The sequence below is a fragment of the Vanacampus margaritifer genome, chromosome 2, assembly GCF_051991255.1.
Source record: "Vanacampus margaritifer isolate UIUO_Vmar chromosome 2, RoL_Vmar_1.0, whole genome shotgun sequence".
NCBI lineage: Eukaryota > Metazoa > Chordata > Actinopteri > Syngnathiformes > Syngnathidae > Vanacampus > Vanacampus margaritifer.
This window is the reverse complement of record NC_135433.1, coordinates 24,576,260-24,603,910: the sequence shown is the minus strand read 5'-3', so window position 1 is coordinate 24,603,910 and position 27,651 is coordinate 24,576,260. Positions and strand designations below refer to the sequence as shown.

At 40.8% G+C, this 27,651-nt stretch overlaps 4 protein-coding genes across 11 annotated transcripts; 1 reads left to right on the top strand and 3 right to left on the bottom strand.

Annotated features, from left to right (window-relative positions):
* Positions 1-1,218: 1,218 nt before the first annotated feature.
* Positions 1,219-14,139, top strand: LOC144043634 (prostasin-like). 3 transcript variants are annotated; one of them, XM_077557481.1, is made up of 10 exons: positions 1,219-1,347; positions 3,522-3,542; positions 4,556-4,718; positions 5,876-6,138; positions 6,353-6,501; positions 6,738-7,017; positions 8,446-8,617; positions 11,151-11,404; positions 11,803-11,897; positions 12,010-14,139. In XM_077557481.1, exons 1-10 carry the CDS (start codon positions 1,296-1,298, stop codon positions 12,289-12,291), a joined length of 1,731 nt encoding a protein of 576 aa, XP_077413607.1. In that variant the 5' UTR covers positions 1,219-1,295; the 3' UTR covers positions 12,292-14,139. The 3 variants fall into 3 exon arrangements, with proteins under 3 accessions (XP_077413607.1, XP_077413606.1, XP_077413608.1); XM_077557480.1 differs by having other exon boundaries at positions 8,443-8,617; XM_077557482.1 differs by lacking the exons at positions 1,219-1,347; positions 3,522-3,542; positions 4,556-4,718 and adding an exon at positions 5,468-5,620 and having other exon boundaries at positions 8,443-8,617.
* LOC144043638 (uncharacterized) lies at positions 14,060-19,408 on the bottom strand. 4 transcript variants are annotated; one of them, XM_077557489.1, is made up of 6 exons: positions 19,250-19,408; positions 19,053-19,146; positions 18,156-18,196; positions 16,929-17,039; positions 16,719-16,856; positions 14,060-14,466 (listed from the first exon to the last, which is right to left on the bottom strand). In XM_077557489.1, exons 3-6 carry the CDS (start codon positions 18,159-18,161, stop codon positions 14,380-14,382), a joined length of 342 nt encoding a protein of 113 aa, XP_077413615.1. In that variant the 5' UTR covers positions 18,162-18,196; positions 19,053-19,146; positions 19,250-19,408; the 3' UTR covers positions 14,060-14,379. The 4 variants fall into 4 exon arrangements, with proteins under 4 accessions (XP_077413615.1, XP_077413613.1, XP_077413616.1 ...); XM_077557487.1 differs by having other exon boundaries at positions 19,053-19,408; XM_077557490.1 differs by lacking the exon at positions 19,053-19,146.
* A 1,301-nt stretch (positions 19,409-20,709) lies between these two features.
* On the bottom strand, positions 20,710-22,753 carry eif1 (eukaryotic translation initiation factor 1). The gene is made up of 4 exons (XM_077558961.1): positions 22,521-22,753; positions 21,659-21,822; positions 21,206-21,307; positions 20,710-21,139 (listed from the first exon to the last, which is right to left on the bottom strand). Exons 1-4 carry the CDS (start codon positions 22,549-22,551, stop codon positions 21,095-21,097), a joined length of 342 nt encoding a protein of 113 aa, XP_077415087.1. The 5' UTR covers positions 22,552-22,753; the 3' UTR covers positions 20,710-21,094.
* A 1,108-nt stretch (positions 22,754-23,861) lies between these two features.
* On the bottom strand, positions 23,862-27,609 carry srsf2b (serine and arginine rich splicing factor 2b). Of its 3 annotated transcripts, XR_013291272.1 has the most exons (5): positions 26,982-27,609; positions 25,639-25,921; positions 25,140-25,188; positions 24,794-24,874; positions 23,862-24,682 (listed from the first exon to the last, which is right to left on the bottom strand). XR_013291272.1 is itself a non-coding variant. In XM_077558854.1 (3 exons), exons 1-2 carry the CDS (start codon positions 27,374-27,376, stop codon positions 25,654-25,656), a joined length of 663 nt encoding a protein of 220 aa, XP_077414980.1. In that variant the 5' UTR covers positions 27,377-27,609; the 3' UTR covers positions 24,703-25,188; positions 25,639-25,653. The 3 variants fall into 3 exon arrangements, 1 of the variants encoding a protein (XP_077414980.1); XR_013291271.1 differs by having other exon boundaries at positions 24,794-25,188; XM_077558854.1 differs by lacking the exon at positions 23,862-24,682 and having other exon boundaries at positions 24,703-25,188.
* Positions 27,610-27,651: the final 42 nt, after the last annotated feature.

Genomic DNA, 27,651 nt, shown 5'->3' with positions numbered 1-27,651 from the left:
CACACACACAAAAAGCTAACAGCAAAGCTATATGATAATTAAAGTTGAAAAACATTAACAATCATTATGGCAGGCAGCGAGTGAACTTGCGACCGGAAGTAGACTTGTCACTGAACGAAGAATGTGCAAACGCTGACGTGCTGAGCGCGTAGAGACCGAGCAGCGACATTTAGGTGTGAGGTCGAACAGCTCGCGATGCTGGAATGCACCTTGGTCCCCCTGTCGCTGTGAAGAGGAGCTACAATGCATGTCTTACTTTTTAACAGTCGTGAATGGCTAAAGAATGTGCGGCCTCAGGCTGGAAATGCGTCACAAATTTAGACTGGCGAGCTGCCCGAAGCAACTTGTCATCATTAAGTATTTACGATTTTACCTCCATCCACTCATCTGTTTTCTGAACCGATTCCTCACAAGGGTCACGGGGGGGTGCTGGAGCCTATCCCAACTGGCTACGAGCAACAGGCGGGGTACACCCTAAAGTGGTTGCCAGCCAATTCAGGCCGATTTAACCTGATCATTTAAAATTAGATACATATATATTTCAAAATATTTCTGTTTTATTATGAATGTTTTAATAACATTGTCTTTAGGGAAAGTAATGTGGTGACCACTGTCAGTGGCGGGGCACCCTCGTGCCCAGCCATCCCTGGTTTTGTTGCTGCATCCACCAGTTATCCTCATTATATATGTATATTGTGTGTGTGTGTGTGTTATTAATGTTGTGTGTGACTAGTATAAAAAAAGTGGTAGGCTTAAGTTTCCAGGAAAACGTGATGAAATGATCAGGGCTGGACTGACCAGCTGGCGTACAGGGCAGATGCCCTGTGGACCAACGTCTTTTGGGGCTGATGCGGTGCTATTTAAATATTTTATTTATAGAAAGCAAACGGAACCAATCCACATCAGAGTCCAACCACCAGGGCTGTTTTTCTTTTTCTTCAGTGATTGACAAGGGAGAAGTTTGTGTGAAAATTGTTTCCTGCACCTGGATGGCAAGTCAGCTTTCAAAATATGATTGCCTCACGCAGTGGGAGGACCAGCAATGTAATTCTTCAAGTTTTTTTTTTCCAATGGCAACCTTGCAAGGTAAAGACAATAGGAAAGTTCAACAAACTTATTTCTCCCCCTTGCTTGTTTGCATTCTCAACAACTTTTCTATCCATATATGGACTGTATGTCTACGTAGGTTTGTGGGTGTGGCCAGTGCGAAGGTGCGTGAGGTGAAGGGGGCGTGTCCCACGCATGTACTTATTGGTGGTTGCGTTTGGGCTAAGCCATCTTCACGCTTCGTGGTCATGGACAAGCTGATGTTGACAAGCACATTGGTGCTACTGCTGCTATTCACAGGTAAGACATTTGTTACCATTTTTGGGGGGTCAGAAACGGGTTTCTATGCAATCATTTTGAAACAGTACTTTCTATTTTGTCTTTCGAGGAATTTTGTTATTTTTCCAATTAATTTGACTGTAATTTACTGAAATTTTGAAATCCAGATATCGCTCCATGATCATCCACACGTTTTCCTTTTGACGATTTCCAGATAAATCGATTTGGAACATTTATGTGCGAAGACGGGGGCACGTTGCACTTGTGGGTAGCCGCTTTGCTGGATTTAGATTGTTTGCCAAACTTGCACAAGGCGCACTTGATCAGAAAATCTTCAAAATGATCATCAAACTTTGCCCAAATAATCTTTGTAATTTAGTGTCACCCATTTGTCGAGGACCCCAATTACTAAAAAAGGGATTTGACCAAAATGGGCCGCTTCTAACCAAAATGTCTAACATCATGTTCAAAGTCACTTGAGACTTTTGCATGTGTCCTGTCATGGTAGACATGTCCACAAAATCTCATGTTGATCAGTCCAACTAATATCAAGGGCTGACTTTTTTGTTTTTAACTTTCCGAGGGGCGCTACTGAAGGATTTTTCCAAAATGGTCCTCTTCTAACAAAAATGGCCGACTTCCTGATCAAATTCGGACATAAGTCCTTGAGACATTTTCATGCATCCTGTCATAGCCATGTCCACCCAATTTTGTGTGGATCGGTCAAACCCGGTGTCAGTGGCTGTTTTTTTTGTGTGTTTTTTTTAAAAACTTTTGTTGGCTGTACTGACGGCAATTTGGCCAAAATGGCTGACTTTCTGTTCAAATTTGGACATGGGTTCTTGACACCCATCTACTAAGCTAAGAACTGATCAGTCAAAGTAGTGTCCGGGTCGGATAATTTATTTATTTATTTTTTAACTTACTAGGGGACGCTAATAAAGGAATTTTGGCAAAAAGGGCTGCTTCAAAACCAAAATGGCCAACGTCCTCTTCAAATACTCCATCATCGTTTTATCGAGATTTTTTCAGAGCATCCTGTTTCTCTACATAATTTCGGACGAACAAGCCCACGAGACAAAGACTTGTTGTCATTGTCAAGCATCTGACAAGCGGAAAGATGCAAAAACAGCGCCATCAAAACCAGTTAGACAACAATGGAGAAGCTGAGATCATGATAGAGGATTTTGCCAACTTCGCCTGAGACATTTTTACTTCCTCTCAGCTTGATTATGTTTATGTATGTATGCATTTATCGTCTTTCTTCCTGATTGTTAACATTCTTAGCATGGCTTTCAAATGCGTGTTTCAGGTCCAACAATCAATAGCTAAACTTCAAAGGAACATTTATCACAAGTTCAAAAGTGAACCTATTTTTCTGACACGAGGTTTAAAACAAATTAGGCTGAAAGATTGTGATGAGTTACAGTTGTGTAAGAACTGCTAATGACTGTTTACTATTATTAGGCAGCTGTCAGTTTCAATGGCTTCATGTGTGTAGCAAACGGTCAGAGAAGTATTCTGTAGTACAATCGTGCAGTTTAATGTTCTTGGGCCATAAGAGAAGAAAAGCAAGACAACTTAAATGAACTCATAGCCGGGAAATTCAAACTTCTATATTCAACTTTAGATTTTTGGGGGATTTTTTTTTTTATACGATACGATACGATACGATATACTTTTATTTTCCCCGTGGGGAACTTTTTCTTTTTATTGTAGAATGTAGTCTCGTGTGTCCGGTCTGGCACAGTGGTTGACAGGTGACACATGCTAAATGATTGCATAAGCAGCATTTGTGACAAGCGTTTCACATCTTTGTTGCATTTAGTCGGAGCCAAGCTATCGGAAGAATGCGCAGTCCACAACAATGGATATGACTTCATATTAACTTCCTGATTCACAGAAAAACGTTTTTGACTTTCTACTCAACTCAAACTTTAAGTTTGTTAAGTCGAATTTAGCTTTTGGTTGACTTTGAGTCAAGTAGTAACACTTGTGATCCATCTTTTTCGTTGAATAGAATGTGTGACGTCCATTGGGATATAAAAGTTAATTTTTAAACACATGGTATATTGTTGTCAACACACGATGCGCAACGTTGATATTTGATCATATCAGATGAATGAATGATTGGCATGTGCTGCTTATGAAATGTTGGAATGACATCTGGAACTTTTTGTCTTTTTTATCTTCAGAATGTGGAGCGCAACAAGATGGTGAGTCACTGCCTTCCTTCATTCATGTGTCCAATCCCTTTTTGGTATGTTATTTTCACTTGAATATAACAATGTGGCAGCACACGAGTAGGAAAAGTACACTTTATACAATAAACACCACTTACACGTTTAGGCATTTTTTCCCCCCTACAAAACAAAAAGATGGGTAAAATACAACATTTACATACTGTATATATGTGTTAAATTGTTAATTACAATCCAAGTAAATAGAAATTAAACCATGTAAAAATAAGAAGAAACTATTATTGGGATAAAGCAGTGGTTCTCAAACCTTGACATTAAGTAGCACTTTTATAAAAAAAAACTTAGCTTTCCAAATACCACCATCTTGACCGACTGACCGTAGTAGGCCTAAGTGTTCAACAATAACAAGACAGAGGCTTTAAGCCTAAAAAGTATATTATTGTAAGATAATGCAATGTAATGTGGCGTTTGAACATTGACAATGTGCTTAAATATAGAAAAACTATTTCTGAATTACTTTAAATGTATTGCAAATATGTTAAACAATTAATGAATGTTAGAAAATAGTTTTAAAATGTTAAATGCAACTGAATTGTACTTAAAAGTTAAACACAACTGAACTGTATTTAATAAGTGCTGTATACTATATTCATTTACTGTAAATAAAAAAAGAAGCCCATTATGTAACATTATACCGTTTTCAATATCACTAGAGGGAGCCTGCTTACCAGAAGTGCTACTCATATCACATGTAGAGAATCATTAGTTTGGAATAAACTATTTTACAGGTCGACATATTTTTAAAATAATTGCCAAAGTCATTTTTTCAGATTTTTCAGGAAACACAAAAAAAATTACCATTTGCATCATGAGGAGATGGTTTAGACACAAAAAAAATTTTTTTTTTTACTTATGCAATTATTTGAACTTTCCCCCCTCTTTTTTTCCCATTTCATCAATCAATAATAAAAAAAAAGTGGGCCTGTGTGTGCCGACTTCTCACATCGTGCGTGTGTGTGTGTTTTCAGTGTGCGGGCAGACCAAGGCCAACACCCGCATCGTGGGAGGTGTGGAGGCTTTACCGGGTGACTGGCCCTGGCAGGTCAGCCTGCACTCCTCCGGGAATCACTTCTGTGGGGCGTCGCTCATCAGCAGACAGTGGCTGCTGTCGGCCGCACATTGCTTTCCCAGGTAGTTCAAATCTCACACGCACGCAGGGATTCTACAACTTCTGGGGTCCCCTCATAATTATAATGCTAATTAACAAAACTGCTCCTAATGCCACACTGAATTAGGAATAAAGACCTACGATAAAATTCCATAAATATGGCAGTTTTTATATTTGCATAATAAAATGAACTAAAATCATCCCGCAGTATTATACACAGATTCATTTAAGGCAACACAGCGTGTAGAAACGTTTGCCATCTAGTGGTGAACTAATCGAATGTAACAACCAAACAACAAAGTTTGAAACGCAAACCCTACCATCAACTCCTACGTCCGCAAAGTTTGCCTCCTTCGGGTCTCTGTAGCAGAATGATGGCGGCGAAACATGTCAGCTTCCTGTAAAGTGAGGCATGACCTATGTAATATATTACTAACAATTACTAGACCTAGGATTATATATATATATATATATATAAAAAAGTACATTGATATCATAGCACATTTATAATTGATAAGCACTGGACTCAAGTCAAAATAGCAGTTGGGAAGAAAATATGTTGGTACGTGATTAAAAAATAAATAAATAAATCTTCATGCAACATTATGCATTCATTTTCCTCGGGGGGAAAAAATATCCACTAGAAAAAAAAAAAGAATACGCCTTTTTTGTTCTACACGCTACACATTAAAACCCAGCCAAAACCACAACAGCATCGCAGCATAACGTGTACGACACCTTGTGGCCATGAGCAGCATAGAGAGATGATGACATCGCAACCTTCTGATTCGCTGCTCTGTTTCCCGCTGGTAATGGTACAATGCTAACATGCTAACAGCTAATATGCTAATAGTGAGATTGCAAGTAGAGTAGAGATAGCGCTGAGACAGCATGATCAACATTTTACATTCTGCCCAATGCTCAGGTAAGATTTAGAAATGGAATAGCTCAAACGCTAACATTTGTTGGCTAAAATAGACTAGGATACCAATTTGTGTTTGCATGCACATGCTTATTTTTATAAGGAATAAAAAATGACTCAAGATAGCTGGAACGAGTCTGCTTTTGGTCAAGAAGTAAGCAAAAAATTACAGTGAATGGACGAGTTGGTTGACTTTTTTGCAGGCCAATAATAATAATAACTCTCATGGTGTGTGTGTTTGTGTGTGCGTGCGTGTAGAGTCATACCCGTGACGGCGTATTTGGGTCGTCAGAGCCAGGAGGGTTCAAATCCTAACGAGGAACGCCGCGAGATCACTGAGATCATCAACCATCCCAACTACCTCCCAGACACCTTCGACAATGACGTGGCCCTGTTGAAGCTTTCCTCGCCCGTAAGCTTCACTGACTTCATCGTGCCCGTCTGCCTGGCCGCCCAGGATAGCACTTTCTTCTCCGGAACCGAAAGCTGGGTCACCGGATGGGGAAGGATCGGCGCGGGAGGTCAGTCAGCTTGGGCTGAGCCATTATGAAAAAAAAAATAATAATTCTATAGATTAATATTGAAATCACGATTAATGAAAACTTTTTTTCCCCCAACTAATAACAATGTCAGCTCGAAACCTAGACAAACTATTTGGCACATTAATCGTCCTTCTCGATCGTGATATTCACAATAATTATATGTAATGTTACGTATCACTTTGTGTGCATGCAGTTCCTCTACCAAGCCCCCAGAACCTGATGGAGGTTGAGGTTCCCGTGGTGGGAAACCGCCAATGCAATTGTGACCTAAATCCAAAGGCTACAGTCACAGACAACATGATTTGTGCCGGTCTGAGAGACGGAGGAAAGGACTCCTGTCAGGTGACTTGATGTTCATGTTTTTTGGTGACCAGTATTTCTACAAGCAAACCCACGATTAGTAGGAATCAAATGACTGGTTTTCAATTCCCATCCCTAATACTGACGTACTGTTTTGAGATGAATGTATTTTACAACATAAATCCAAACCTTACACTTTCTATCCATCCGTGCTGTGATGTGTTGCTCTAACTTTGTGAAATGCACTCTCATAACAAGGAGACAATGGTGCTCTACAGGGTGATTCTGGCGGACCAATGGTGAGCCGGCAAGGGTCCCAGTGGGTCCTGAGCGGCGTGGTGAGCTTTGGAATAGGTTGCGCCAGGCCAAAGATGCCAGGTGTCTACGCTCGGGTGTCCCGATACCAGGAGTGGATCAGCAACCATACTAGCGGCACCACCCTGCCAGGGTTTGTCACCTTCACATCCGAGGGCACTGACCCAGACCTGCAGGTTAGCTGCGCCGGCCCAGTACCGAGCAGTATGAGCGTGCCAACCACCAGTACTGGTACTTCCGAGCGTGAGTAGTGCCGCACACCACCACTTTAAACTTTTACACCACAACAAATTTTATGCTTACCAAATATTAAGTTTGTGGAAAAGTGAAAACAAAAATCTGGTTCGATATCTAAACCTAAATGGGCTCTTTGCACAAATCCACAACTTCCTGAACTCAGCACCACTCCTTCATTTCCTGTCTTTCATGAATGGACAAATTGATTAATCCAGGTGCGCCTGACGTCAGTAACCACGACAATAATAACCAGACACACCTGGATTAATCATTTTGTCCAATCATGAAAGACAGGAAATGAAGGAGTGGTATCGAGTTCAGGAAGTAGTGTATTTGTGCAAAAAGCCCATTGCCTACAGCTTTAAAGGCATAGTGTGTAGTAAATTAGCGCCGTCTAGTGGTGAACTAATTATTCATTCATTGCAAAAGGCCACTATTGTTTTCAATAATATGGAAAAAATATCCTATCACATCAATGTAATTAAAAAAATAATAATCATAGGTCTAGTAATCGGTGTCACCTTACAAGAGGCCGACATGTTTTGCCGCCATTTTACTGTTACGGATGCCCAAAGGACAACTTCGCAAACGTAGTTAGCCCCTTTTACAGCTAGCGTCTGACGCAAAGGATCGACCGCCGCTTACCCTGCCTGCAGGTGGTCGTCACTGAGTCCCGTAATTCGGGCTCCCGCTGCTTGTTGCCCTCTGCTTTGCTCTCAATAGCTTTTACTAGCTTCTTCCACTGCTATATAAATAAAGATGACCTGGTTAAAAAGATTTATCTTGTCTTCAAATCTTTAGTCTTTTTGTCATTTGGCTGCAGTCGATGCCGAAATTAGTCAATCTTTTGTCTTAAAGAAGAAAAACAAAAAGACTGTAAAGATGACCTGACTAGCCGCTCCATCCAACCTACAGTATTTATGGCTCGGCTAACTCCCACTAGTCGCTTTTGTTAGCTGCTCCGGCTAACTCCAGCTGGCTCGGTCTTTCGGCGTCGCATGCTGGGATTTTCTGCCGGCTGCCAAGTCACTGTCGCTCGTCCAGATGCTCCCTCACTCACGCCAAATAATAATATTGGTGGTAGGCTTGCAAAGTTCTGTCTCTCTGAGTCACCGTAGTTCGCATGCTTCAAAATGCATGCGCTTCAGCTGTAATGTGTTATTTGGCGACATCTAGTGGTCAACTGTTACACACTGTACCTTTAAAATAAATCTTTGGTTATGAAAATGTAAGTACATTAGCTTAGTTGGAGATCAAATTGTCTTGGATTTTTTCAACAACATGTTACAAAACACAATTTAGTTGTGCTTGAAGACTGTAAAGTGTCTCTAATGCTTAGAAATACATTAGCTGTGCTCTTCACTCCAAATTGTCATTGAGGTTTGCAAAAACCAGGTATTAAAAAATATGCCCTGTGATGTTTGCTTTTAGCAGCATTTTGCGGGCGCGCCCCTCTGAACGACCGTCTGTCAGGTTCTGGCACAGCGTCGGCGAGGGCCGGCATGTGGCCCTGGATGGCCAGTCTGCACCAGAACGGACGTCACGTATGTGGCGGCTCGTTGGTAGCCGAGGACAGCGTGCTCACCAGCGCAGAATGCGTCATGCGGTGAGGGCAACAAGTCAGCACATTAACAAACGTTCCAATGAGGCGCTTGAATCATCGGGCCATTCTTCTTGTCTTTCTAATGCACATTAGGGCCGCTGAAGATGCTTTCATTTTTTATTAGGTTCATCAAGACTTAGAAGCATTATGTTGTCATCCTTGCAGTGGCGTGGAGGGATTAGTGTGTCCCAATGATGCTAATGCTTTGAGCTAAGTGGCTCTATGCCACTGGTAGGATCACCCAGAAAGAACTGCTTCCTGGGGAGGAACCAGATAAAATACACCACAGATGACCCCTTGCGATGAAAATAGGTGCAGCTCAATGGCGAGTGCCCAGTAGTATGTATGGGAGAAGAAATTACTGATGGTTGATTAAACTAAGGTGAATCCACAGCAGAGGTCATTAGGATCTGTTGTGTAACTGTACAATTCCTCTTAAGAGAGATATGTATACCCAGGGTTGGGAGGGTTACTTTTAAAATGTAATCCGTTACAGTTACAAGTTACCTGCTAAAAAATGTAGTTAGTAACGTAATCCAAGTACCATAATATTAAAGTAATGTAACTGGATTACTTTTGGATTACTCCAATATTGAGTATGCTCATGAAGACAAAATAAAAATAAATATCGCCACAATATAGATTCTATACAATGTGTTGGGAGGGTTACTTTTAAAATGTAATCCGTCACAGTTACAAGTTACCTGCTAAAAAATGTAGTTAGTAACGTAATCCGAGTACCATAATATTAAAGTAATGTAACTGGATTACTTTTGGATTACTCCAATATTGAGTATGCTCATGAAGACAAAATAAAAATAAATATCACCACAATATAGATTCTATATAATGTGTTGGGAGGGTTACTTTTAAAATGTAATCCGTCACAGTTACAAGTTACCTGCTAAAAAATGTAGTTAGTAACGTAATCCGAGTACCATAATATTAAAGTAATGTAACTGGATTACTTTTGGATTACTCCAATATTGAGTATGCTCATGAAGACAAAATAAAAATAAATATCACCACAATATAGATTCTATATAATGTGTTGGGAGGGTTACTTTTAAAATGTAATCCGTCACAGTTACAAGTTACCTGCTAAAAAATGTAGTTAGTAACGTAATCCGAGTACCATAATATTAAAATAATGTAACTGGATTACTTTTGGATTACTCCAATATTGAATATGCTCATGAAGACAAAATAAAAATAAATATCACCACAATATATATTCTATACAATGTGTTGGGAGGGTTACTTTAAAAATGTAATCCATTATAGTTACAAGTTACCTGCTAAAAAATGTAGTTAGTAACGTAATCCAAGTACCATAATATTAAAGTAATGTAACTGGATTACTTTTGGATTACTCCAATACTGAGTATGCTCATGAAGACAAAATAAAAATAAATATCACCACAATATAGATTCTATACAATGTGTTGGGAGGGTTACTTTAAAAATGTAATCCGTTACAGTTACAAGTTACCTGCTAAAAAATGTAGTTAGTAATGTAATCCAAGTACCATAATATTAAAGTAATGTAACTGGATTACTTTTGGATTACTCCAATATTGAATATGCTCATGAAGACAAAATAAAAATAAATATCACCACAATATATATTCTATACAATGTGCCTCTCTTATTTGCGGGTGATAGGGACAGCCTACAAATAGCAAAAATCCTTGTTTAATTATAAAGTATGTAGGCGATTGATTGATTGAAGGCCTTATGCTGTTTTCGAACTGTCACTGAAAGCAACCACACCTCATAGATAGATAGATAGATAGAGAGGATGACGATGTGTGACATCAATTGCAAAATGAACTTTTATCCTAGTCACAAGTTTAGCCATGTAGATGTTGTGTATGATGTTTAAATAGTGAATTGGTGGGAGGAAGATTTGTTTGGAAGATGTAACTCACATTATGGTTGTAGGCTAGCGGGTTAGCTAACAAGAAGCTATAGCGCGTAGCATGCCGCTGGACTCTCAGCTCAAACTTTCGCTCCGAGTAAGTTCCAGTGAGTACCGGTCGCCATTTCCTCCTCTCATCCGTGAAGCTTTTTTTGGAAAACGATCCTTGTTTTCCGCGTGTTCGTAATGTTGATTTTCAGAATCAGACTGGAGATCGATGAATCAGGTTCCTTCGAAGGATTTATTTCAGAAATTTCTGAGACACATACAAGATGATACACTCAATCAGTGTGGTTTCCCTCTCGTGTGTGTGTTCTTTCAGCGGACTCACAGCATTCTTATACTATCTTGAAAAAGTATTACAAAGCCTCCTTCGCTCCCCCCACAGGAAACAGCCCCCAGTTCTTTAAGTTCGTTCGTTCCCACCTCCCCGACATGTAGCAACAGTCGCACTTGCGCAGGCGTGCACGCGCCCTCTCTCTCTCTCTCTGTCTCTCTCTCGCACTCTGCTGGAAACTTTTGGCCGTTTGGTCCGTTTTGAGGAGTTTCAACTCCCACCTGTGACAGCTCAGTTGCAGCCGTGTCGTATGCTTAAGGCGGGCTTGTGTTGTGCAGGTCCAGCACGCCGTCCGAGTGGACCGTCTTCCTGGGTCGCGTCAGGCAGAATGGCTCCAACCGTTTTGAGACGGCGATGAGCGTGATCAATATCACATCCAGCACACAATCAGGTTCAAATGTGGCCGTCCTGAAGCTGGCATCCCGAGCGCCGTTGTCCGACTTCATCCAGCCCATCTGCATTGAGAGTGGGCAGACCTTCGCCACTGGCTCCACCTGCTGGGCCGCCGGATGGAGTGCAGGCCGAGGAGGAGGCATGTGCACTACTTCAAATTATCTTTGATGTTTACCCCCCCAAAAAGTACCATACCCTTGTTAAAGCCTCCTAACCGTCTTCTAAGTAGGGATTTGTGTATACAGCAAATCAGTCAGTTTTAAATTTCCAGTGTTCTATCAAATGTGTGTTATTTTAACAGAGTAAATTTCCTCGAGTGTTGAGGTGGATGTTGGGTGTAACCTGAATAACACTACCTTGAGTGTTAAAATTGTTAAATTAACCACACCCTCATTTAAATAAAAACACTTGAAGTGTTAGATAAGATTGAACACTCTCAGTGTTAATCTAACACTTTGCTGTGTATGTTCATGTGAGTTGGTCATGACGTCACCCCCTCACATTTACTCACCATCTTCTTCCTGTTTCACATTGTAGAGGAGCAGGCCTTGCAGGAGGTCCAGACATCACTGGTGGATTGTGGGAATGCGTCGTCCACTAACATTTGTACCCAAAATCTGACACTAGACCAGGTGACCTACAACTCTTCTGATCATTTCACTTTGCACCTCTAAACTGGCTTTTCAACACTTTTTGACGGATTTGTAACTGTGACTTCCTGTCTTATGACTTGTGTCCACACAGGAGGACAACGGCGGACCGTTGATGTGCCGGCTGAGCAACGGCTGGTTCCAGGTGGCGGTGCTGGGGACCGGCAGCAGCAACCCTAGACAAACAGAGGGTCAAACGATGGTCTTCCCCAAAGTCAGTCTCTTCAACGAATTCCTCAGGCAGATACTGGGGGACTTCTTGTCGGCCACCGACTCCGACCCCGAATCCAATTCAGCGCCGTCGGCCCTCCTCAGCCAGCTCCTGGTGGTGGGCATGGCCTTGCACGTCATCCTGATGCTGCTGCTGCGCCATTGAATGAAACTGAAGTGGCTGCCAAGGGTCACAACGTGAATGTGATTGTTTTTTTCTTGGATTATTTCTCCTAATACCAACCAAGCATTTAAACGTTAAGTACTTTCAGTTTTTGTTGATTATGACGGCACCATATGGACAAAAGCGGTAGTGTTTTGCCCGAAGGACGAACACATTTCCCCTGAAGACCAGCACAGTGACATCTTTGAGCTCATGCTAGTGAGTGAAAGCCAGGTCAAAGTTCAATGTTGACATGAGTAGAGATGTGCATGTGAAGTTTGGTGACGAGTCGTAGCATTATTCACTAAGCAACATTTAGCTTTTGTAAATTTACAGTTGTGCTCATAAGTTTACATACACCAAGGGTATGTAAACTTTCAAGCATAACTATTATAAACACAAATCATTTTAAGAGTAATAACTTGCATTGAGAATCAGATGCCCTTTTTGGGTGGGAAAATGGGCGTGGGGTTATGCAAATTAGGATGCCGCGGGCATGCGCTCTTATTTGAGAGGAATTCTGAATCATCAACATATGCACCGCTGTGCGGACAAAATAGACGGGTGCGCACGTGTCGTGAATCCAACGGTGAATTTGCATCTATGCTAGAGATAGACCGATATGTTTTTTTCAGGGCCAATGCCGATTAGTAGTTGTCAAAGAGGCCAATAATCGATATTTGGAGCCAATATTAATTTTCAGTAAAAAAGGGGAACAAAATATTGGCGTCAAAACTCAAAATGTAGTTTTTTTGTTTTCTAAGACAATAGACATTTCTAACAAAATGTTCAGGGAGCTCCGAATGTTATCTATACGTCTTAAAAAGTTAAATGGCAACTTAACCAAGTAAACACCATAACTCTCTATAGTTTTCTACAGTAAATATTTTTTCCCAAAATTTCAAAATACCTGAAATCTTAAACTCTCGCATTTCTTTGTTTTCTTGTTGAACAAAAGTTTCCCAGGGTCAGCAGCATCTCTTATAAAGTTAAATGGAAATTTAAGGTTCCCTGAAGTTAAAATGGTTTTAGATTTACCTTTTATGGTCCGTCTGATTTTTAGAAAAGGCTGATACTGATATTCTCAAAATGCCCAATATCGGTTTATCCCTAATCTATGCCTAATTACAAACATTCCTACGCATTTGTTAGTGAATGAAGCCTAATGTGAAAATTAGTGTTGTTCCGATACCATTTTTTGGCCCCCCCGATACCGATTCCGATACCCAGTTTTGCAGTATCGGCCGATACTGTTCCGATACCTGGGTTGTTGGTTTTTTTCAACATGAAAAAGCTGCCCTGCCATTGGTTTAGAGCATTCAAGGGCCAATAGAATATCCTATCTTGGCATGCAGTAAACACGTCACACATCAGTGAATGTTGTGCACAAGTAAAACACAAGATGATGCATCCAAAGTCCTATATTAGCATCGAAAATAATAGTATCGGCATGTTACTTGTTAGTACTTGCCGATGCGGGTACCACCGTTTTTATGCAGTATCGGGGCCTCTGCCAATACCGGTATCGTAACAACACCAGTGAAAATAACAGATTCTTCCTGAATTTTGAGGGGATTTTGTGAAAACACAAATTTATGTAAATACCATCCTATATGAACATTCATGCATGAACAATTGCAAACTGTACAGCTCGGCCAGTTAATGCCTGTGGTCAACTGTCTTGCACTTTACAGGGGACGTTGCTAGTTGTCAACTGTGAAGCCCTTTCAGACTGTTTTGTGATTTCGGGCTATGCAAAAAAGAAAATAAATCACATTTTTCAACATTTGAGGTTTTAATGTTTGTAAAGTGTAAAAAAAAATAAAATCTTTGTTTTTGTGTGATTTGAAATCAGTCAAATGTGTTCAAAGGGTAAAAAATACAAAATAAACTCAATGGCACCATCGTGAGGCCTTTAAGGACTTTTACGCAAATCAAGACAAAGATGGCACTTAGTGTTCCATTCAGTCCATTTCATCCAAATTGTCCGCTGCAGTGCTGACTTGTAAATGCTCTTTGACACATCATATTGAGTCCAACTCAGCCGATGTTTTTTTTGTTTGTTTTTTTATGTTGGAGTGTGATGCCCGACTACTTGATGCGGATCTCGAAGCACAGACAGTTGCACGACTCGCACTCGGGCGGCTGACACGTGCACGCGCAGTCCCACTTGGAACACTGCAGACACAAAAACAGCAGCCACCGTCAAATGCACGTTTGTGTGTGTGTAAACTAGTGAGGATGTTCGATACCACTATTTTTCAGACCAATACTGATACTCAACTCTTGAGTAGTCACCGATACCAAATATTGATACCACTACTATATAACCCCCCCCACCCCAAAAAAAAATGACAGATAATTTTGAAGAAAGACCTACTGTATATATTCCAATGTAGTATTATTCCTAAAAAAAATAATAATAATAATAAAACTAATGGCAATTTTCTATTCCTCTCATTTTTAATTTCTATTTCCCTATCATAAAATGGCAACAAGAGGGCGGCCGATACTGGTAAAATAAGGCTGGTATCGACACCAATTACCGGGTATCGGTACTCGTCCATCCCTAATAACTAGGAACTCAAAAGTTGCCTATATTTCAGTAAAAAGGTCTAAATGTTACGATTAAAAAATTCATGTTATTTAGAGGGAAAAAAGGTTGCAATGTTGTGATAAAGTTGCATTTTTTAAGACAAAAATTCAAGAACAAAGATGTGTTTCGTCAGGACAAAATGAGGACATTTTATGAGAATAACATTGTAGTTTTAAAAGCTGAAGTCTTAAGATAGTGGACCAACGCATATTTGTGGTTTTACATTCGGAGATTCACCAATTTGCAAGATTTATTTTTAACCTAGATTTCTTCTTTTCTTTTTTACCCCTTTCCGAATGCTAATTTGTGCTTTTTAACCCGTTCCCCCACTTATGTGTGTGTGTTTTTTAACAGTTCCCTGTTTTATATGCTTTTTATAACCAGTTGCCCCATTTATTCATTTTTTTAGCCATCACTACATTTATCTTTTTTTTCTTTTCTTAATCCAATCCCCACCTGTGTATTTTGAGTTTTTTTTTTATTGGCAGTTTTAGTGAGCAATAACATCAATTATTTACCATAATTTCCGGACTATAAGACTATAAATCGCTCCGGAGTATAAGTCACACTAGGCCAAAAATGCTTAATTAGGTAGGAAAAAGTCATACTGGAAAATAAGTGGCATTTTCTGCAGGTAATTTATTTTACAGACCAAATCAGCACGTTATTACATTAATAAAATAATAGAGAACAGGCTGAATAGGTGTAAGATATGCTATCACAATGAAGGTTAACTACTTGTAGCTTGTAGTCTGCAGAATATGATTATCTTTTACTGTTATATTTAATTGTTAAGGAGTAGGAGATATAAGTGTGTGAGTCTAGAATGTCATGGATGTCTGTGAAATTATATACTAGAGTTGTGGCCAAAATTCGATTCTCATAAGAATCGCGATTCAGAATCGATTTTAAATGTCCCAAAATCGATTTTATTCAAATTATTTTATACTGTCTTGCCTTTGTCTGTGTGTGCCTTTATTTGTTCATGTTGTACCTGGTTTGGCCACTGTGGGGCAGTGTGGTTCCACGCGGTCTAATACACTTGTTACGTTGTAGCCACATTAGAGAGTAGAAGGAAAAAGTCACGATCCCGTTATTCCAATAAATGTTTTTTTTTTCACCGTGGCGCCGTTCTTTTGAGTGATAAAAGTGTCGCGAGTAGCGCGCTAATTAGTATTAGCGTGTCAGACTGGAGTAGATCATTACAATTCCTTGCACATCTATAGATTGAAGCAAAAATCATTGTCAATCAAATCATTTTGAACCAAAAATCGCTCTCAATCGAAAATCGATTCTGAATCGAATCGCAGACCCCCCAAAAATCGAATTGTGAGACATTCAAAGATTCCCACCCCTATTATATACCCCCAGTGTATAAGTCGCTCCGGGGTATAAGTCGCAGGAACAGCCAACATATGAAAAAAAAGTGTGATTTGTAGTCTAGAAAATACGGTATAGATTTTAAATTGAAAACCTAACCAGTTTAAAACCCTATTCTAAAACCCTAATAATTTGAAACGCAAACTCGACTTTGAAAGCTGAGATCCCGCATTCTGATTAGATGGTCGCATCCATCATCCGAACCCCGAAACGCTGTCATACATTGTGACTCTACTTTGAAACCCGAACACTAGTTTAAAAACCTGTGCAGGTGCGGCTGATGGTTGTTTTCCCGTGTTGATGCCCCTCCATCCCAGCCGGATGCCACTTCCACATGCCCGTGAATCCACAATCGGGTTGCTGTTTGTGTGAACGCCGCCGCCCCCCATAGCTCCCATCTTTTGAACGCCCCTGCTTGTGTGTGCAACATGTCGCGTTATGTGCGGCCTCTCACCGATGGCGTCGAGCCAACGTCCATCAGACACGAGCGTAGCGTAGGCGGCCGACAGTCGCACGACTGTGCCAGTCGGAAGCAGCAGTCCCACACGGAGAAGCTCGGGCAGCACGAATCGCACGCCATCTGACAGCGCTCCTTCAACACAGGCCACAAGGTCTCGGTTGCTTTCTTAGCTTGTTTGTTTGTTTGTGGGTGGCCGCCACAGACCTTGAAGCAGAATCGTATCCAGAGGACGAGGGCCAGGACGAGCATGTAGAGCGTGACGCCCGCCATGATGATGGCTGGCAGGGGGACAGCCAAACCCATAACAGGAACAACCTTAGCGGGAAGACGGAAAGACGGAAAGACGGAAAGACGTTAGAGAGGCGGCGTGCTTACGTGACATCCAGTCTCACTTTAATGGGATGTCGTCCTTTTTTTTTTTTTTAACGCAACCTACAACAGCCCGCCTGCTATGAGACGCTGTTATATTTGCTTGTTTGTGTATTTATTAGGGCTGCAAGTAGGGCTGGCCAATATGGCCCAAAAATGTAATATTTAGATTCAATTAAAATCAAAGTAATAAATCCAGCAAACAATTTAAAGGTTGTATTTATTGTTAAATGTTCAAACAACAATAATGTACTGTAAACTGATTTTAAATCTATTTTAACCTAAACTTAACATTTATAGCTTGTGCATAATTTGCTTAAATGCTACAATTAAGAAGTTAGTAACTATTGTAACTTGTAAACACGTCTTGTAAACCAGCCATCCAGCATTCTGCCACTTGTGCAACATTTTAACTCACAATAACGTTTAGCTACTAAATAATTTAAGAACAACAGCTTTTAATCATCCATAAGACAAGAGAGTGTATTTATTTATATGCACATTTTCAACGATTTGATTTATAAAATGATGAATTAATACAATTAATTAGATTTATTGTTTTTATTATTATGTTATTTGTCTTAAATTGATTATGCCTCGGTTACTGGTTTGATACGTAAATTCATCAGAAAATCGGCAAAAAATGTTGAGTAATTGTTGCTAGTTTTTGTTTTTGATTGTGTGTGGAAAAAAAAAATCATGTAGGGCTGCAACTAACAATTATTTTAACAGTCAATTATTCTATTGATTACTTATTTAATAATCGATTAACTGAATTAAAAAACATTTTAATTTCCATTCCTTTATTCAAACATTATTTCAGATTGACAGTGCAGACAATGCACAAATATAAATTATGATTCAGTCACTGGTTTGGTTCATAACTGACTAATCGATTATTAAAACAGTTTTTGATTAATGTGAAAATTGATGAGCTGTTGATTAATCAATTAATTGTTGGACGTCTAATTGCTTTCCTGTTCTTTCAAAGCACTTTGTAAATACCTATTTTAACGGGACCGTAGAAATAAAGTCATGATTGTTATGAATATTCTTTCTTACATTCATTCTCAGCCAGCACGAAGGTCACATGTCCAGGTTGCCTGTAGTATAAAAAAAGGAAAAGAAAAGCTAACTAGGAGAAGAAAAACATTGCCGAAATCAAACGTAATCAATCTTGACTTCCTCTGCTTGCGTTTATCGTTTCACATGGTTCCTTGTGTGTCTTCTGATATCAAGAGAATTATCGAACAGTGGTGTCAAAGTCCGGTCCTTGAGGGCCTGAGTCCAGCATGTTTTAGAGGTTTCCCACGTTCAACACAGCTGATTCATATTTAAGATCATCAGCAAGCTCTGCAGGAGCCTGATAATGATCCTGAATCCTGATCATTGAATCAGGTGTGTTGGAGTAGAGAAATTTCAAAAACATGCAGGACTTCGACACCTGTGCTCTAGAAGCTCATTGGTTGTCATTGTTACCACTTACCCCTCAGCGCGACTGTCACTCAGCAACATAATCTCAGAAGAAAATATGTTCTCTCAGTAAACTATTGACACAAAACACTATTCAAACACAAAAATATATATGAAAGTATTTGTGCCCTGAGTACAGTGCTTGAGTGGTTAGCACATATGCCCCACGCCTCTGAGGTCGGGGGTTCAAATCTGGGCTGTGGCCTTCCCAGTGTGGAATTTGCATGTCGTCCCTATCCAACAAATTGTCCACATGTGCAAATGTTTGTTTGTCTATATGTACCCACTGACTTGCAACCAGTCAATTGTAGTACACCAACAAAAATCTAAGGAAAACTCGACATGCAAGTTAATTGCGTACTTTGTGCTATCTAGTGGGATCCCTTTTAATTATTCTGCTTGCGTAGTAGAGTATAGACGTTTAACGAAAGATAAGTAAAAAATATTTGAAGAAAATAATATTTTTGGGCCAGCTCACGTGCTCACCTGGTGTCAGAGGTGATTCAAGAAGTGATTATGTTGAGGTTGACGCGCAAACTGTTGTTTTTCTTCTTCTGGGTTGATGTCAATGTCTTTTTTTCTTCGTTGTTGCCGCAAAGTGGTTGTCAAAACAAAACATGAGTCGCCTGTCCGCTATTTCGTCAAATTACAACAAAATGGAGCGCAATCCATTGTTAACGTACTTTGTACGCTGAAGGAAGAATTCCACAATAGAGTCGCGTCTCCGGTGTTTGACGCTAGACGAAAGGAGAAACGAAAGAATTTGGAGGAGTATCTCGTGTGCATCGATTCTTCGCCGCCATCAACAAACAACAATGGCGGCAACGGTGTTGCCATGGGGATCGACGGTTCGTGAGAAGGCTCAAAACAGATGAACGCGAAAACGGCATCATGTAAAGAGTTTACTGATTGCCGGGGTTTACCAAGTTGATACACACATTTGCTCAAAGTAACACTACATTACATTTTGTGAAGACACTGCTCATGTTAGTCTCACAAAATAATGATTTAATAGAGTAGGAAATCTAACATCCGGGCATTTCTGATATTTCCGCAATGCAAATGCTTCATTACAAGGTGAAAACAAACGGCGTATTGTATTGCTTTTTCCAGTGACTAGAATACAAACCAGGCACATTGTTATAGTAGTGAAATGACATTTCATCACATTTTGAAATTAAAAAGATCTTTACAAACCAAATTACGATCCTAAGTAATTATTTTCAATAGATGGGAGAATGTGATTTCATCGAATAACACCGTCATTATTGTCAATACCGATCAATGCATAACTATTTCATTCAATTTCAGCAAACGTTTATATTCTTAAATGGTTTCTTCTACAGTGTACTTCGGAAATCACAATATACCCGATACTTTTAGAACGGGTTCAGTTAATTGCTACTCATGGGGCTACATGAGGGCGTACATTCCTTCGGTGACACCTGCGAGTAGGTTGGCCTGCTGTTGGTTATTGGTACCCGTATTTAATTGCAAGGCAATAGTGAATACTGCCACCTTCATATTTGTACCTTAACTACTCTTAAGAAATGCTAAAATTTTTATCTTATGTCACATTTTTTGTTACTTTTCTTTACTGTTCCCGAATTAATTAGACTGCGAACTGATAGACACCCCCCCCAAAAAAAAAAACAATTTAAAAGCCTGAGTTCTGAAGACCAATTGCACAATATGCACTTGTTTTTCATGTGATCAACTAATCATATTGGTATGTCCTATCCCTGCAAATATGTAACTATTTATTAATCTCACTTGAAAAAGTTTTTAATCTCAATGGGATATTTCATGGTTCTATAAAAATATGTATACATACAAATCTTTCACATTAACATCTTTCAAATAACTTCAGGCATTTTGTTCAACTTCCTCCCCACAATGGCTTTTAATTTTTGCATTCGAGGAAACAGCGTAAAAGAAACGCAGGTGTTGCCACAAGAGGTTTCAACGGCTTACGATTTGTTTTCAAGGACGTCTTGGTGCATAACAAGCATAGTTATGAACAAAGGTCATGTGCAGAGTACATTGGCCTGAAGGCAAATGACTGCAAACCACTTATTGTGAAATCCTTCATGTTAATTTCCATGTAACTACCTCACTCCCCATCCATCACCACTCAACAGCATACGGAGACGCATCATTTTATTGAAACACCTTAAAGTACAAAACAAAAAAAGTTACATGAAGAGTGCCTCCTCGTGGTGGCACGGAGACCTAAAAATGGATGTAGGGGGAATAACTCAAGGAATGCGCACATAGACGTCATCACCATTCATCGCGGATGTTGTGTGGCGTCTCGGCGAGTCTACGCCACCGCAGCGAGTCTGCTCCCAGGTGGCGGAGGGCGGCAGTGGTGGTACACAGTCCCATGTTTGAACAGCTTGTTCACCTTAGCTAGTAGGAGCTGGGGGGAGGGGCTAGCAAGAGGGGAGGAAGGAAGAGCGACAGCAGCACATGGGAGGGGGAACTGGGGCGATGGTCTTCCGGGTGAGGGGGGCTGCCGGTAGCGTTTAGAAGCCGTGGACTTTGAGCTGCTCCTCCTTGGCCAAGTCGATCTACAAAGACAAGACGCCAGATGAGCTGTGAACTATCAACAAAGAGACTGGAGGACAACGACTCACCTCAATGAGGAACTGGCAGATGTGCTTGCGCTGATCTCCCTGAAGTTGGATCACTTCACCATACTCCGGGTGCTCGATCACGGTCCCATTGCAAGCAAATTTCTGTTGGGGCAAGCAAAAAACAATGAAACACTCAAAGTGACATTTGCATTTCATACAGCCACTAACTTCCCCAAAGCTTTACATATTTGCTATTAAAAACACACACACACAAAAAAACCTTTTTGTACTCTGAACTACGCCGGTGGAATTTTTTTTTTCAAGGTCTCCTAGACCCAAGTAGTTTTACTTTTTGGGATCTAAAGCGAGCCTTTCACATGATCACCAAGTATTTGTGTAAACAGGGTATATCAAGTTTGACAACATTGCATTTCATTTCCTTGTACTAGTGGCTAAACGACAAAGTCGATTATAAAACAACAAATATGTGCCAAGTGGCAGGCAGGCGCAGACCTTTTTGAAGGCCTTGACTAGCTTCTTCTTGTCATACTCGGCGGCAATGCCCTGGACAGTCGTGAGGGTCTTCCTCCCGTTCCGCTGTTGGATTCTTATGTGGATGTAGTCTTCTTTCCCAGTTGGGAGGCAGTCATCACCCTTAGTTGCATCAGCAAAGGGGTCTGTGGGTATAAATATAAACAATGAGATCATCACAACAGGATCATTGAAATCCTACAACTCGCTCAAGAATCCTGACTCGAAAGGTCAAACAGCTGCGTGTCTGCGCATAAAAGAGTTTACTGTAGATATCACGCTTTCACTTTGGAAGAGCCACTAAAAATTATACTCGCTTCGTACATTTGACAGCCGCATCAGGATTAACTAAGTAAAGATAACGCTAGGATTTATATAGTTTTTTTTTTAACAGACAATGTTGAAACACATCGGGTAGAAGGTGCAAACGTCAAAATAATTCACTAAGAATTATTTCATCCTCCTGACAACTTTACTGGTATTCTAAATCGATACATTGCAAATAATGTGAAATTGCCTTTAAAATGCCAAATATGTATATCAAGTTTCTTAAAAAGAAAAAACGCCGCAAGAATAATAAGCTAACAGGGTGTTAGCTTCCTGGAGACCAAATGGCGGCCGAGTTGACCATTAGCCAGGCCAGCTAATATGCTAATCGACGTTCAATTTGATCACATCACCCACTCCGGGCCACTTATAAATCTTAATTATATACGCCAAGATCGCCCCAAATCTAATCGCATCAGATAAATGAAAGCTAATCAACGTTATTTGAACATATGCAGCGAGGAGGAAAAAAAACATCTCACGCCCTTCCCCCACCCAGTCGCTCCTAAACACTCACCAAAAGTTTGGAGGTTCTGGATAGCGGACATACGATAAGATTTGCTTTCCTTTCGGATAGTAACTTGGTTCGCGAGCGTTGCTTCGTCGGCTGAGTTAGTTTGGATCGTACTAGTAGCGTTCGGGCCTAGAGAAAGGACGACGACTGGCTAGGATTAGCTTAGCTTCTTTTTTCCTTTTTCCTCCGCTCAATGCTGCCACACAAGTTCTCTCAAAATGGAGTCGGGAGACGGCGAACAGCAAGAAAAACAAGCCTTTATAGCCCCGCCCATAAAACGTCATCATACCTGTGACGTCTCGGGGAATCTGACGAATCAGAGGAGCAAATCCTCTCGGATGTCGCTTAAGGCACAGGCTGACGTTATCAAATTACGCGACTTTAGTGTAGTTGGCTAATGATAGCGCGGTACCCGAAACACAAATATAGTACGAGAGATATTCAAAATGGAAATCTTGATGTAAATTAACCTGGCCGTGTTGACAGTGGGGACTTTCGTCACGCTACTTCCTGTTGTCGAAAGCATTATTTCCCCCCTTTTGTTTCAACGATAGTACAGCACATATACCAAATAATTTCTCACATACTATCATTATTAATATTATTAGCATGGCTTGACTTTTCTTTCTAATCAGACGTGCTGCATTCGAGGAACATGGGAAATAGTAATAACCCCACTCGGATTGTCGACACAATGCGTTCGATGCAAATGTTAGCAAAGACGGTTGACTTGATTCCGATAAATTGTTTGTTGTGCTGGTTCACGCAGTCAGTATAAATCACGTTGTGTAACGTGAAGGTACTTATTCTGATTAACTAAATAGGTTCATAATCATGTAAATAGTTTTTCCATTCACGGTCCGTTTCTCCACTGGCGTCACATTGAAGCCGGTAGCTGAAGCACGGATTTTAGTATGTGCGCTGGAGTGGGGTGTTTCCCCCCCTCTCTCAATTCGGACCTCCCAGTTCAATGGTCGTTCAGGTGAATTTTTTTTCCTGGTCGGTAAAGTCTTAACTTCCCACCCTGACCGAATGCAGCATTACTAGCCACTCAGCAAATGTATTTGGATAATGAATAGAATTAAAACTACATTTAAGAATGACATTTACCTTTTTTTTTTCAATGTAAAGGACCCCTGTGCACAAATTAAACCACCGCCAATGTGTGAATCTGAGAGTGCATAATAAAGTATCCATTGTGATGCATTTGAGTGCCCTGAAAAGCACTATATAAATCTGATGTATTATTATTCAAAGGTAAGGTCTGGAGTTTTGTTCATTGCAGTTCGTAAACAATGCATTAGCATTTATTTTTAATGCGCAAAAAACAAATCAGACTCAACCTTTAATCAACAAATTCAATGTTTATTTATTAAACTGCATAACCTAATACTTATGTGCACATTGGCCTGTAGTCTTTAGGTCTTCCTTACCCAAAAAATGTGTTTTGGGAACAGAATTCAGCCAACTTCATCACACTATCCTGTCTGTCAACCCCCACCCTCACTCATTCAGTCATGATAAACCCTATTGTTTCAAATTTTAAGTTGCTTGTCCCGACCACATGAATCCACCACCACACATGACTTTCTTTCCTGGGTCATAGTTGATGAGCTAGTCTTGCCCTGCCCTCAACTTTTCATGAAAAATGCTCTTTGTCTCTTCTTTCATCTCATCACATTTCCAAATTCGTTTTCTCTGAATAACTTCAGATGTCGCTACATAGCTCTTCTCTTCTCCACAGCAAAAGACTTCCCAAATGGACTAATGAGCAAACGTACAGGCAGCGATCATGGGAGTTGAGATGTCAGCATCAAATTAAAAGGAGCATATTTTAAGATGCTGTCTTGAGAAAATTAAAATTCTGCAACCAGCCAAAGTGGTTTGAAAGAGTTGCGGTATAACGCGCCAGTCTGCCACTGCTGAAATCCCCCCACATTTTGTGGGTTGACAGAACTCAACGTCAAGCCCTGATAGATACAATGTATACCATCATGAACAAGCGGTGATTGGGAACTCAAGCAAGATGGCGACTCAGATTTCGCCCGAAAGTGGCAATAAACTCTTAAGCTTAATAGCAGTTTATTAAAAGGTGACCAACATGAATCTGCGGTGCTTCCAGAAGGTTGCAGTTGCACAGCTCCAGTCGGTGCAAGTAAAAAAACCTAAAACGTCATAAAAAAGACAATGTTGAGAAAATCTTTAATGAATGTCACATGAAAAAAAAAAACTTAACAAAAAGAGTTGATTGTACAAGAGGAGCGTCGCGAGCGTACCGCTGAGAGAAGAATACTGCAGCGCTGAGGACACCAGCAACACACAGCAACATCTTAGCAACAACTGCTACACAACTGCGCCTAGTGCACAAAGACAAATTATTAAAAAGAAAAAAAGATAACAGCTGACTAACACATTTCGTTTTAAACATGAAATCACATCGAATCATTGAACGGGCGCTTCAGAGTCCGGCAAGGACAGGAAGTAGACCCACTTACTTGCTAGAAACCTCAGTACAGTAAAATGTCCCTTGCAAAACCAGCTAACTCATTTGAAAACAAAAGGTTTAAAATTGTAATGAAAAGAAGAAGCAAAAAAAGACAATGTAGAAGCCATGAGGACAACCTTCTCCTGGAACAAGTGGTTTCTTGTCCTGGAACATCATCCTCTTCACCTGAAAGAACGAGGGTAAAAAAAAAAAAAAAGTCAGCAGGTTAGGACTCCTCAAGTAAAGTTACACAACAATGAGCGTAATTGGCTTTAAACCACCAAATACAGCGGCACAGACTTGCATGGGTTGTGCACATGTAGCGAGGGTAGTTATTTCGTCAGGTTTTGTTCAAGACTACAAAACGTTGCGAAGACGTTCGGAAGACCCTCTTAAAGCATTATTATGCCCGCAAGTTGCAAGCATTAGTTAACTTCATATTCAATAAATGTGTTATTTCAGGAGTGTGTATGAAACTGATAGCCCTTTGCATTATCAGTATCCAAGAAGTAGCTCTAAGTAATTTTTTTTTTTAAAAATAATTAAAAAAAAAGGCGGATGATCCCTGCATTAAAAGGTGCATTCATCATCGTTAAGTCTCACATTCATTGTAGCTATGCAAAATTACTTCCACACCTGGGTCACTGACAACTAGGGAGATTCTCCTCCATTCTCAACGGGTGACTTGGGTGGTGGGCTTTTAGATCTGGACCCGGACCCTCTTTTCGGAGGGGAGACGGAGCGGCTGGCAGACCTGGAACGGGACCTTGAGCGAGACTTGGCAGCGGCCTTTTTGTTCCTGGGAGAGCGAGACTTTGATCTGGAGTAGGATCTGGAGCGGGATCGGCTGTAACGGGATCGGCTTCGGGAACGAGAGCGGGAGCGAGAGCGAGACCTGCTGCGTCTTCTGGGTCGAGGGCTGCAGGAAAACACACACACAAAACATATTTTTTTTTAGCCACAATCACATAACGTCTTGTTTAATACAGTTGCAAAGGGGTGAAGCAATTTTGGTCAAATTCAGGGGTATGCATCTCTCCAATGAAAGATGAGTCGATACATATCACAACACATGGGATGGGGTGCCATTCGATTAATGGACGGTTCATTTTTAAAGTGCAACAATTTAATTCAGTTCAATTCAACTGCACAAAACAGGACATTATGCACAAAACAGGACATTATTTTAAGTGGACACCTGCAAGAAATGCACAAACGTATATTATGATGACTAGTTTTGGTCTGTAATGTGCCGTGTTAAGGTGTAATTTGGAATTCTTGGCCTGTTGTGAACAGCTATATTGCCATCATTACAGTATGGTGGCCATAAATAGGTTATTTTAGCTTGGTGTGTAGACTGTCGTGTTATGATTCAACTGTCTTCCAGATTAACTGTCTCCCGATAGCAGCGGTGGCCGTTAAAGGGCAATGTAAGTCCAGTAATTCTGTTTGCAGATTTGTCACACACTACATCGAACTTGTTTAACTCCATAACTGCTCATTTCTTCAATAAATACGTAAAACAAAACAGCTCGTTTACACCTCTTCACTGGCTGCAAGAAATTGCAAACAAAGTAAATAAATAATTTTACAAAATTAGTAAAATTAAATAAGTATAATTTCTCGCTGCATCTCAGAAGCATTTTTAAGTAATTGTGCTTTAATTGATTTCTTAAAAATACAAATGGACAAATAATCTAAAGCAGACAGATTTAAGTATCTCGGGAAGGGGGGGGGGGGGGTGCGCTTCACTTTTATTACTTTTAGTTCTCACGCTTGTCGGTCACGGCAGAATAACCATTGCGAAAAACAACAAGCACTAAAGAAGTTTTTTTTTTTTCTTCCATTAGAAACATTTAATAAATCAAAGTATAATGAATTATTACCAAAGCACTCCTCTTGCTCTGTGGGATCACCGTTCATTGGTCGCCATGCTTTGCCAAACAAAGCGCCTCTGCTAGCTTCATTTATTTTCTTACCTTCTGCTTCGGCGACCGGAGCTTCCGTACCTCCGGGGTGGCCCTCCTCCTCCTCCTCCACCGCCACCGCCGCCGCTTCCACGACGCCCACCACTGTAATGCGAATCCGGGGGTCTGCCGTAGCGGGCCATCTGAACCCGTAGCTCACGTCCGTCTAGGAGCGCGCCGTCCATGGCGTCCATGGCGTCCTCCGCGTCCCGCTTGTCGTGGAAACGGACGAAGGCGAAGCCACGGCTGTCCTTGGAGTAGCGGTCTCGCGGGATGTACACGTCCCCGACGCGGCCGTACTTCTCGAAAACGTGCCGCAGGGTCTCCGGTGTGGTGCGGTACGTCAGGTTGTCGACTTTCAGGGAAGTCATGCCGTCGACGTCAGGCGGAGGCCTTCCGTAACTCATGACTGCAGCCGCCCGCCGAGTGCTTTTCTCTTTCCTAGTAAAAAAAAAAAAAACAGCAACCCGAAAAACTAATCACACCGAGCTCACTCGTGGCTTTCTCACTCGGCGTTGAATCTCGTAGAAGGATGTTTTTCTTTTCGAACGTGATGATCTCAAGCTTGCACTTTTTCGCCAAACTACGCTCGATACAAAATGGCTCTCTACCGCCCTCGAGAACCTTTCTTCTTCTCCTTCGTCTTCTTCTTCCGGTAGTGCGTCATAGACAGGCACAAGCA

Bases quoted from the DNA above. Each gene is read 5' to 3' on its own strand.
- srsf2b (XM_077558854.1), bottom strand. From the start codon at position 27,376: ATGAGTTACGGAAGGCCTCCGCCTGACGTCGACGGCATGACTTCCCTG. The intron at 25,922-26,981 runs GTAAGAAAATAA...GTTTTCCTGCAG, and splicing joins TCCGGTCGCCGAAGCAGAAG to CCCTCGACCCAGAAGACGCA.
- LOC144043634 (XM_077557480.1), top strand. From the start codon at position 1,296: ATGGACAAGCTGATGTTGACAAGCACATTGGTGCTACTGCTGCTATTC. The intron at 7,018-8,442 runs GTGAGTAGTGCC...GTTTGCTTTTAG, and splicing joins CAGTACTGGTACTTCCGAGC to CAGCATTTTGCGGGCGCGCC. The intron at 11,405-11,802 runs GCATGTGCACTA...TTCACATTGTAG, and splicing joins GAGTGCAGGCCGAGGAGGAG to AGGAGCAGGCCTTGCAGGAG.
- eif1 (XM_077558961.1), bottom strand. From the start codon at position 22,551: ATGTCCGCTATCCAGAACCTCCAAACTTTTG. The intron at 21,823-22,520 runs GTGAGTGTTTAG...TTATACCCACAG, and splicing joins CCAGAACCTCCAAACTTTTG to ACCCCTTTGCTGATGCAACT. The intron at 21,140-21,205 runs GTGAGTCGTTGT...TTGTCTTTGTAG, and splicing joins TCTGCCAGTTCCTCATTGAG to ATCGACTTGGCCAAGGAGGA.
- LOC144043638 (XM_077557487.1), bottom strand. The intron at 16,857-16,928 runs GTCTGTGGCGGC...CCTGTGTTGAAG, and splicing joins GGATACGATTCTGCTTCAAG to GAGCGCTGTCAGATGGCGTG. The intron at 14,467-16,718 runs GTGAGAGGCCGC...TTGTGTCTGCAG, and splicing joins ACGTTGGCTCGACGCCATCG to TGTTCCAAGTGGGACTGCGC.